The sequence below is a fragment of the Vanessa cardui genome, chromosome Z (assembly GCF_905220365.1).
Source record: "Vanessa cardui chromosome Z, ilVanCard2.1, whole genome shotgun sequence".
NCBI lineage: Eukaryota > Metazoa > Arthropoda > Insecta > Lepidoptera > Nymphalidae > Vanessa > Vanessa cardui.
The window spans coordinates 6,644,952-6,656,778 of NC_061154.1; the positions used below are offsets into that span (position 1 = coordinate 6,644,952).

The 11,827-nt window shown below is 31.0% G+C and overlaps 2 protein-coding genes across 2 annotated transcripts; both read right to left on the reverse strand.

Moving 5' to 3' along the window:
- Positions 1-972: 972 nt before the first annotated feature.
- On the reverse strand, positions 973-2,218 carry LOC124543370. The gene is made up of 2 exons (XM_047121568.1): positions 1,960-2,218; positions 973-1,572 (listed from the first exon to the last, which is right to left on the reverse strand). Exon 2 carries the CDS (start codon positions 1,569-1,571, stop codon positions 984-986), a length of 588 nt encoding a protein of 195 aa, XP_046977524.1. The 5' UTR covers position 1,572; positions 1,960-2,218; the 3' UTR covers positions 973-983.
- A 3,724-nt stretch (positions 2,219-5,942) lies between these two features.
- On the reverse strand, positions 5,943-8,561 carry LOC124542946 (catalase). The gene is made up of 2 exons (XM_047120895.1): positions 8,297-8,561; positions 5,943-7,610 (listed from the first exon to the last, which is right to left on the reverse strand). The coding sequence occupies exons 1-2, from the start codon at positions 8,351-8,353 to the stop codon at positions 6,144-6,146; spliced, it is 1,524 nt and encodes a 507-aa protein (XP_046976851.1). The 5' UTR covers positions 8,354-8,561; the 3' UTR covers positions 5,943-6,143.
- Between the last annotated feature and the right edge of the window lie 3,266 nt (positions 8,562-11,827).

An 11,827-nucleotide genomic window follows, 5' to 3' on the forward strand; every position in this document is an offset into this window, starting at 1 on the left:
ACAAATTGTTGATGGCCTTCAAGTTTTTGATTCGACGCACATATTAACGCTTGTGAACCCATAGAATTTAAATATGACAATAAACATCTATAATGTAATCGGATTTTAGATTTAATAATCAGCCTGTCTCCATAGACGTAATATTTTACCGTCCTTGTTTTATAAAAATATAGATAAAAATCCGGATAGTATACAGGATTATTATACGGTATATTATTATAATGTCTTGACAATGTATACCTATGTTTATTAATATAAAATTGAAATAAATTTGATGTGCATATTTATGATTTCACAATAAGTGTTTGTGATTTCTAAACTAATTTAGATTTTTACGAATAACTAAAACATTTGGCTGTGCTTGTCCAAGGTAATTTTGAAAATAGATTAAATTACAAATGCTAAAAATTATAAGGAAATGAATGAGGAGTATGACGAGTATTCCAAGGCGCCGATTGGTTTTTTCATCAAAATTGGTTGAGTCTATCATAAGTTAAAACAACTTAAAGTTCAAGTACATTTTGCTGTCCATTATATTAGGCTTATCTTTACAGATAACAAAAAATCGGCGTATGTCCGTTATTTTAATTTAACTAACCATTTTTAGACTACCGCTACTTCCTAGTAACAAAAGACAGATTATGAAAGATTATTTGAGGATACACAAATGTTTTAAGTAATTCAAATTGTACGGAAAAAATAAAGATTTCTAGACAAGAACAAGCTAGAACAGAAGATACTGCTTGATTGTAGACGTCAAGACTATTGTATGGGCAAATAGTGGAAATAGTGCCAATACATTTGGAAACAAAAGGGCCCAAAAGAGCCTGAATTTCTGAAGTTATTAAGACACTTAAATGTACTAAATTATAACTGTATTGTTAATTATTCTTAAAATACTTTAAATAACATTACTAATATTTCCATGTTATCGCTTTAATGAATATTCTCTACAACATGAACAGTGTACAAATCTTTTTATTTTAATTCATTTTCCTCTTCGGTCTATTACCTCGACTCAATCTTCTGTTTAACTGTAACAACATCTTAATTATAGGATATGATCTCCTACGTGTTCTATACCTGACTTTATCAGTACCCAAAATAGGAGTTTTCTCGTCGCATCGATTCGATCTTGGCGACAAATTAAGATTTCGACTTCGATATTTACTGTTCGAATTTTTAGATTGCTCTGCACACTTTCTGTTCTTTAAGTCATTAATTTTAGTCAAAATATTCTCATTCTGTTTCCTAATATGATCAGTTACGGATTTTATTTGCACCAAATCATTATTTAATTTCGGTAGCTGAATCTTGTTGACGAGTTCAAGTTTCTCCGTTAATGCATTTATTGCTTTCATTATTACATCTGACTGATTTTGGTCGTTGTTGATTTTACATGACGTTTTTTGACACATGGCACAAATCCAGTGAAATCCCTTATCACCACATTCTAGTTCTAAACTCTTTGAATTGCCATTTATACATTTAATATGAAATCTCGAGTCACACAGGCCACACTTAATACCTTCACAACTACGTATTGATTTTTGGCATCGTTGGCAATGCATCCTAAAACAAATCAATAAAATCATCTACGATGTTTTAATAAAATGACTCATGGTACAGGTAAATAATGAATGCAAAGTTGTATTATACTGTCTGGGCATGATCAGTTTATACAAAACATACATATTATTAAGATAACCTTCATCTTAATTGTTATAAATTTATATTTTTATGTTACGATCTTCCAAATTAACTAGGAGCGATAAGAGGATAATTATGATGAGAGAAATGTTAAGTGATTGTTTAATTTGCGCATCCTTGTATTGATAAGTAAATTCGACTCTGCATAATGAGTCAAACGAAAAGGTTTTTATTTTGATAAATGAAATTATATTGAACAAACTCTATCACTAAATATGGCTACAAGTAATACGTAAAGGATATATTTACTTCAGTATCCCTCCCACACAATCTACCAGATTTTACAAATATCGTTTACATAGAGATCTTAACGATTTTGCACATTATTAACACCTAGACTCAAACAAGACACAAAACATTTTAGTGTGACGATTGAAATGAATATTTTCACAAAAAAACATAAGCTGCACTGTCAAGAAAACTGAAATTAAATCACACTGGGTAAAATTTTAACATTCTCTGATAAAATATATTAATTCTAAAAAATAGCAATAATAATACGACTGGTAAGTAATCTTTTCACATACTCGTAAAATTATTTAACTATAATAATTATAAATGTCATTTGTCAAGAGCCATAGTCAAAAATCATATAAAAAAGGTTTTAATTGTAAGTATTATGTTAATTCTAAAGTTCTATATTGTAAGGAGTTTTCATGGATCGTCATTAACCACCAGAAGAAAAGTGTTTCAGAAGTAACGTGACATTTGCTTGTCATCCGCTGCTGGTGTTGGAGGGCCAATGGTGACAAGGAATCTTGGTCATGATTAAGGTTACGTAAGACATTTTGATTTTACTTTATGTTATTTTATTATTGAAGTTTTGAAGAAGTGATATTCTTTTGTGCGTTATTTCGCTTCTGGTTGGAAAAAAAATTGCAATACCAATCAATACGTTTATGCTATTAAATTTAAAGGAATAGCAACATAATCTATATGATTATTTTATTGGAAAGTTCGTTCGTTTGAAATCGATAACCTAAAAAAATACCCCTAAGATGAAAAAACGGCAGTAGTCCAATATATAATATTTTTTGTTTACGTTATTTTATGGTCTTCGCGATACCTAGGTGCAACATATTTATAATTTTAAAGATGTCGTTGCCGGACATTAACAGTATTGTTGTTTTGCAACAGGATATAGGATGTGCAGTACAGTAACATAGCCTATCAAACTCCCACAGCTAGGCTAAGACCTCCTCTCCCTTTAAGTAAAAGGTTTGGAGCTTGTTCCTCCACGCTGCGTCAATGCGGTTTGATGGATAATATATGATGATATACGATGATGGGCAACATACTCAGCTGGGCCAACCGCCCTAGACCTACCGCCAAGAAATACTAAATTAGAAAAGAAAAGTAATATAACGCTTGATAGTGTGTGCCAAATTATTCAACTAGTAACTGTACCGACGAAAGCATACCTTGTGGACCTATTGTTGGGGGATGAGCATATGGGCCACCTGATGGTAAGTGGTCTCCATCACCAATGGACTGACGCTGTAAGAAATATTAACTATTCCTTACATCAGCAATGTGCCACCAACCTTGGGAACTAAGATGTTATGTCCCTTGTGCCTGTAGTTACACTGGCTCACTCACCCTTCAAACCGGAACACAACAATACTGAGTACTGTTATTTGGCGGCAGAATAACTGGTGAGTTGGTGGTACCTACCCAGACGGGCTTGCACAAAGCCCTACCACCAAATAAAAATATTATTAGAATGAAAATATAACCTCCTGGCTGTTTCGTTCTTATATTGCATATTGTAGTCAAATAAATGCATAAGTTAATGCTTAGGAGGACAGATAAATGAAGCCAGCTGATGATAAGTAGTCATAATTATAATATTATTTATATTTCAGATACCGATTCCTTGATCCTTCCATCACAAAGGGCCCCCAACTAGGACTACGACGGTATGTCTCTTGTGTTTATAGTTACACTGACTACTAAACTGCACACGACCATACTAAGTGTTGTTTTTTAGAGAAAAAGGGGATGGTCTGGATGGGTGATAATCTCTCAGATTAGCTTGCACAAATTGTTACCTGGTAACATCGTGTAAACATTATCAATTATAAAAGAATAACTGCTTATTATAATAATAGAATTTTTTAGACTGTCTAGGTGGGTAGGTAGGCGATCTCCATTCTTAAGTAAATTATGAAGGCATCATTTATCATTATTCATTTCACATATCATTTACGCAATTATAGTATTGAAAGAGGAACTAATCGATTACTGGAAGACAAACTTAAAACAGTGTTAAATTTATATACTTGAGTTATTTACCATCACATGATTAATAATGAATTTAATCAATCTAATCATTACAAAGTATTCGTTTATTAAAATACTTTTATGCAGGTAAAAGTAATTTCAAAGGTGTACTTTCTACTAATAGGTTAAATACAGTCCAATTAATACTTAACCAACGCTACTTCACAATAAAAATAATAATCATCACGCCATCTAGATTTTCAATGAGTAATTTATTATAACATTAATAAAAAAATGTGTTAAAATTTCCAATTTACCTAAATGTGGCGTTACTTATAACGAATAAGTTAATTAAATAGGAAGATCTGGTTAATTATTATTGACACCAATCAACACGCCATCTATATTCTATTTTGATATACTACTACAAAATAAAACGGTACAGTTCTGCTATTCGCCTCAAGGTGGAGCTACAATAACTTGCTCTATATATTATTTATTAGTTTGAGCCCGCGACTTTGCTCGCGTGACAGTTGATATATTCATACCACTCTTCGTATACGACGTGTATTTCACCTCATAGGATGGAATATCCAGAAACTCTTAAATACGAATCAACTCATGTTTAATCAGTATCTCCAAAATAGTTTCACGTTTCTAACTTAAAAATGACACAATTCCATTCAAACTTTGAACCATATTTCACGCCCTTAGAGGCAAAATTTTTGCAGTTGGTACTAGTACCTAACACCTAATAAAACGAACCTACTCGCTAAATTAATTTTAGGTACAACACTTTTTACTGTTGTTATTATGAAATATTCAATCAAATCGTATATTATAAAATAACAAAAAATAATATATTTTATAAAAATAAAGACATTAACATATTATATGCCTGTGTGAATAAAATAAAACAAAAAAATATAACGAATGTAGGCCTCACTCGTATGAAATAAATTTACCAATTTATAAATATTATAATCTCTATAACTTTAATGTGTAACCAGACTTATAAATTCTAAAGTATTTTCTTTTGTTACGAATTGAGACCTCTCTTCGTTTTATAATCTCTTAACAGTAAATTACATTTGAAATGTAAGGAACATTAAGATAAGTTTTTCCTTTTTTTTGATATAATAAATATAAGATATATTTCAAACGTATGGAACACGTTTATTAATCTAGTCCGGTAAAAATGTAGTTCAGGGTTAATGCAACTTACAAGTACTAAACAAGTAGACATATATGTAGGTAGGTACCTACCCGGTTATACGCATTACTTGTTACTTGCATGCATTTGTTGTAGAGTTGTGGTTCGCTTATAATTGTAACATATTAAAATAGCAGTTGAAATTAATGAAGTCATTCAAACCTTGTGTTTAAATTTTATTATTAAATTAAAAAGGAGATTCAATTTTTTTTTCTTAATGTATTAACAGTAGGTAACGATCGTTTAAGTAGCGATTTCGATTGGGTTCTTATTTTAGTATGTACATTTTTTCGAGTTTTGGAAGTTTTCAACTTATTGAGGTTCTGTATTTAAAGAGCCAGTTTTTTTTTATTATTTAAAATGCGCCCACAACTAATTTCTCACTGATTTATCTTAGAAATTCATGACATATTTGTCCATTATTTTTATTTTTATTAATCACTTTTACTTTATACTTTTATATGAAAAGACCTCAACCCAATTTTTATACCTTAGAATTACTTTCGACAAGGCTAACTTGTGAACACATGCTTAAAGGCAACTGACTTTATTATTTAGTTCAACAAGCGATTTTTTTATTTAATTAAATTATATAATAAACTTTAATAGGGGTCTGTAAAAATCAATTTTTGTATTAAAATTTTAAGATTTAAGAATTAAAATTATATTAAAAATAGCAATAATTATGCTACATATTAGGTAGATTAAAGTTATGGGTTACTATGCCTATCAAATAAAATAAGAATAAGATTTTTTATTGTATGGGTAATAAAAATAGATCAATAAAAAACAAGACAACAATTAAAAAAATTTATTGAAGCCTACTTTAAAATAGGTGTGATTATATATGTGTATATATAGATCTATATGTATATATATGTAAAATATTATGCCATTATTGTACCATATTTCCCAATAACAATATTGATTGTAAAAACAGATTTTACTTATTTATCTATCTTAAAAATAGCACCTATGATCAGTTCCCTGTTGTGATTTACAAGTTGGCATGGTATTTTTTGTATGGTCCGAGTCCAGCTGCTACCTTGCTACCAAGGTCAGGATGAACCTGGGTCAGCAGTTTGATTGCACGCTCTTGAATAAAACCAGCAGCATCTTTCAAGTTTCCAATAAGGTTATTCACAACACGCTGTTTTTCAGCATCGCTGAAGACTTTCTTGTACAACATAGTAGCCTGTGAGAAGTTGTCTTCTGTTTGACCACTGTCATATCTGTCAACATCACCACTCACATTGTATCTTGGTTGAAGACGTTGCGCTCTTGGGCATTCCTGTGGTCCAGAGAAAGAATTGGGGAAATAATTGGGTGCACCTTCTTGGTTACACATTGTCTGTGGACCATCACGTTGGTAATTAGATACAGTCACACGGTAGGGGCAGTTGACTGGTATTTGCAGGTAATTTGCTCCAAGACGGTGGCGATGAGTGTCACTGTATGCGAAAAGACGTCCTTGTAACATCTTGTCAGGTGATGGCTCAATGCCAGGGACCAAGTTTGATGGACTGAAAGCAATTTGCTCAACCTCTGCAAAGTAATTTTTGGGGTTCCTATCCAAAACTAATTTACCCACAGGAATAAGAGGATATTCACTGTGAGGCCAAACCTTTGTCAAATCAAATGGATTGAATTTGCAGCTTTCACCTTGAGCCATTGTCATGACTTGAATGTAGAAAGTCCAAGAGGGGTAATCTCCCTTTCCAATAGCATTGTAAAGATCTCTAATAGAATAATCAGGGTCAGATGAAGCAAGCTCAGCAGCTTTGTCAACAGGTAAGTTCTTAATACCTTGGTTAGTCTTATAGTGGAATTTTACCCAATGAGCTACTCCTTGAGCGTTAACAAGTTTGAATGTGTGGGAACCATAACCATTCATGAACCTATAGCCATCAGGAATACCTCGGTCACCAAACAAGTATAAGAGCTGGTGCATTGTCTCTGGTCTCAGAGTCATAAAGTCCCAGAACATATCAGCATCCTTCAAGTGAGTTGCAGGATTTCTCTTCTGTGTGTGGATGAAACTTGGGAATAGAGTAGGATCTCTAATAAAGAAGATTGGTGTGTTATTTCCAACAAGATCCCAGATTCCATCGTCAGTGTAGAATTTAACAGCAAAACCTCTGGGATCACGGACTGTATCTGCTGAACCACTTTCACCTCCAACTGTAGAGAATCTGACAGCAATGGGTGTTCTCTTGCCGATACCCTCGAAGAGTTTCGCAGCTGAGTACTTTGAAATATCATGAGTTACCTCAAAGTATCCAAAAGCACCAGCTCCCTTAGCATGGACTACTCTTTCTGGAATACGCTCCCTGTCGAAGGAGGATATCTCATCGAGAAACTGGACATCTTGAAGTAAAGCTGGACCATTCTTTCCAACAGTTTGGATACCAGTCTTCACTCCAACTGGTGCACCATATTTAGTGGTGATATAACCTGGTGAATCCTGTAAAGAGTATAAAAAGTCATAAAGCATTCAAAATGTGATACCTATTTTGTAAGTATGTAATAGTTTATAAAAAGTATTTTGTTATTTGTTAATTCAATATTTAATATTCACAAGTACAAAAGACTAAGGTACGCATAGCATAAGTTTGCAACAGCAGAGAATAAAATTGAGGAAAAACTAAAAATCATCATTAATGTAAATTAGGATGACTATGATATTTTTATAGAAATATGCATAAGCAAATAATTTACTAAATACTTTTTGATTGACAATATTAAAAAAGGCACTTAATGTAAAATTATTTAATAGTAATTTTAATTGGGGTCTTATCATTAATACTTTCATACTTGACAAACTGTTAACATAAATCTGATAACAAGATAGCAAATCAACAATATTTTAAGTACCTATGATAATATATGCCAAAGTTCATACTATAATCATTGTGCAAGTATCAAGAACATTAAAAAACAATACAAAATATACCATATATCAAGAAATAAATGCAATGCAGACTCGAATAAATAGAAAAAGAAACAGTATAACTTAAAGAAATGATAATTAAGTTGATTGACTTAATTCAGAAAAATAATTTCTTGAGGATTATATTATCCAAATATTATTTGACCACTTGAAAAAGTAAGTTAAATTTAGCAAAGCTAAAATATATGATAGAAGCTTACCTTAACGGATTTCTTGTAATCAACAAGTTGGTCAGAAGCAGGGTCTCGTGAAGCCATTTTGTTTTAATTTGTGTCCTCGGTAGACGGAGCGACACACTGGACGCGTACCGTGATCACAAATACTAAATGGAATGGACGCTTCACCAATCCTTTATATAGAATCGGTAATGATAAACAACTATCGCGTCTACTGTTTACGAACGACGAATTTAATTATTATTACATATTGGACACAGCAAAACTGACATTTCTTACAAAAAAAACTTGAAACTACTACTACTATTGAACAATAATTTGGTAACTAATCATTATTTACAAACATTGTTTTTTTAAACGTGGATTGATTCTGTGTTTTGCCAGCTTGTATATACTGATAAATGATTTTATTTGCTTTAAAAAAATTAGAAATTTGTGAAATGTGACATATGGTGTGATTGTTTAATTTACCTACAGTTTTTATATTACAGATAAAATAAGCTATGGTCAGAATAGTTAATACTAACTTATAAAAAGGTACTTAGAAATAAAAGTAAAAATTGGACTTGATTAGCCGATTAGCAATAAAATACATTGTTGAATATGATTTGTTATAGGACATATAGCTACATAGGTCGAGATCTATGTATATGTCCTAGAACAAATCATATTGTATGTATGTAGACAAATTTTATGATTTAATGATTTTAATGAAACAACATTTCATGTTTACGAATCAAATATTTTTTACACTTAATCAAGTAAGGTTTGTATTGCTAACAATATTTGTATAAGGACTTAATATTCTATTAAAAATAAACACTGTTCACTATTCTCTGGTCTGGATACATTTTTTTGCTGTCGATTTTGTAATTTCTCTCATACTATTACAAATATCTAAAATACTAAGCTGTCCTCAAAAACGAGCAGATAGAAAATAGTTTAAATTGTCATCCTTATAAATAATAATAACCTATATACTTAATTCTTATCCAATTATAACATATCGCCATCGTTGTTTTTATAGTCTTGATTATATTATCTTTTGAAACTTAATATTTAACAAAGCGAAGTTTAAACATCACATAAATTATAATTTATTTATTTTTTGCGGTTTGTATCAGTAGTGTTTATAGTTATTAAGTAGTTTTTTATCAGTAGAGAATTGCATAACTGCTAATCTTTAATTCTTAACGTTTTGTCATTAAATAATTGTGAAAATAGGGCTGATATTTAATCTCCTGTTAATTTTAATCATAACAATAAAATTGACCATTGGCAAAAAAAATAATAGCCGATAAATATTAACTGGCTATAGTAAAATCTTTCCTAATTAAGCCAAATATTTATATTAACAGAATCCCACCTTTAATTATATAAGAATTATGAAAAGTATATTAATTAATGGTTGTACAAATATAATAGGTACAAATGAAAATTACTATAATTTTATGGGGCAGTAATTCTTTTTAAATGCTTTTATCTTTATATAGTGGTCGGTAAGGCTTGTGCAAGTCATATGCATCAACTTTTATTGTATTTTTTGTTTCAGTTTGAAGGGTAAGCGAACTAGTGAATCACAACTACAGAATGCACTACACCGTAATTGTTAGACTGTTAGCACTTCCCGAAATTTTCTTATTGTCTATTGACAATAAGAATGGTAGTACTGGTAGTGCCCAATAATCATCATCAAACCGACAGTCCCCTTTGTCCATCCACAGTCTTTATATAAAAAAAAATCTTAAAAATAATGAACCAATTATGAAAAACTTTAGAAACGTATACATGTTTTCCTATTACTATCCTATTTATCTTTGTATTATTTTTTATTTAATATCACTTCAATCGAAACCCAAGAATCAGTATGTAAATAAACTACCTTTACGTACGTATAGTACACGTATATACCTAAGTCGTGCTCTAGCAGCTTAGATGTATCTACTTAGTTATAGTGCAATGCCCGACGATGTAGAATAAATGTGTTCTCATTACACAAGGAAAATAAACATTCCTGTTGCAATACTCGTTTTGTATAACTATATGTTACTTTTACGCTACGATGAGTTATTCTATAATTAATGTCTTATTTTATAATTATAGTAAATACCTATTAGGAGGTAAATTCTAGTTTCCATCTTTCCAGTCGCTTTTCGCATCCCATCTTCTTCAGGTCAGGTCAGAACTTACCTACCACCTACTTACATATGTATATTTAACGTTGTTTATAAGTATAAACTTAGGTAAGTAAATGTAAGTATAAATAAAACTGTCAATAATGACCGGTACTGTAATGTTCTTATCAAATTAAAGAATTTCTAAAACAAACTCACGTTATACAATATCAATACAATATCGGTAATTATCGCATTTTTACTTATTTATTTACTTAAAAAGCGGTAATTATCTATAAAGATTAGTCAAATAACTTGATAATTTTTCAATAGCTGAATATTATACTATTAGAAGGCCTAGTCATTATTTACTGTGGAAACAATTATCTGTTTTTATTAAAACATGAAAAATAAAAATAACGTTTTAATGTAACACTTTTAATAAAAAATTTAATCTTAGCTATCTCACCCTATCTCAAGGCCTCGTAATGACTAACTGATTAGTGCTTAAACAATAACACACTGCGACGGTATTCCTTGGTAATGTAGAGAGGCACAATAACAATATAAGATAGGATTATGAGAAAATTTACTTAAGTTTAAAGGCTTAGATACTTATGCGCATACATACATACATACACTTTGCACCCCCTTTCGATTAGGCCTTTTGAAACCCGATGTCACTTTTACAAGTATACGCTATTTGAATCAATCTATAAAATCAAAGTAAAGACATGAATTAAAAAGTTATAGTCTTCATATTTCTTTTGTGAAGTTTATTTAAAGAGTATTAAAGTTAGTTTTAACTACGCGAGTTTCTTGCGTCTCTTCGCAATGGGGTGCTTTCCGAAACGATGGTATCTGGTTGCTGGTATGGTATATGATTCCGAACGGTAGCGTTGAAATATTTTGGGAAACGATGTCATTATTGTTAAGTCTGGTATGGATTTAATTTGATCCTCAATGTGTATTACAGTGAATTGTTATTTGGAGAATGCGATATATGTATGCTATGAATGCTATAACTACTTTTCAATATATGTCTATGAAGTTCACCTTCACCGCTTAATACCAGTGTCAACCGCGTGACAATAGCTAACTTCGATGCATTTGCAGTATCACACAGGGTTTGGGTACTAGAAATATTGAAGTGTTATTAATCCTAAATAAGACATAAAATATGTACTCTGACATGCATTTTATTACGCACTACTGTTCTCGCTTTTTATTATTGTATAGGTACCATTTACGGACCAATTGAAATAATTAATCAAAAAGGCTATATAATCTAGATTTAATAAATGGTATAGAAACCTTTTTTTTTCTTCAAATAAAACACGAACAATATTATTTATGTCAAAAATACATACGTCATGCTCACTTAACGTATTTTGAGATAGCTGTATAGTATGACAAATTAGATGTAGCATCGGAAAATGCA

Coding starts and splice junctions, on each gene's coding strand:
- LOC124542946 (XM_047120895.1), bottom strand. CDS start 8,353: ATGGCTTCACGAGACCCTGCTTCTGACCAACTTGTTGATTACAAGAAA. Junction 7,611..8,296: donor ATTACAAGAAATCCGTTAAG/GTAAGCTTCTAT, acceptor TACTCTTTACAG/GATTCACCAGGTTATATCAC.
- LOC124543370 (XM_047121568.1), bottom strand. CDS start 1,571: ATGCATTGCCAACGATGCCAAAAATCAATACGTAGTTGTGAAGGTATT.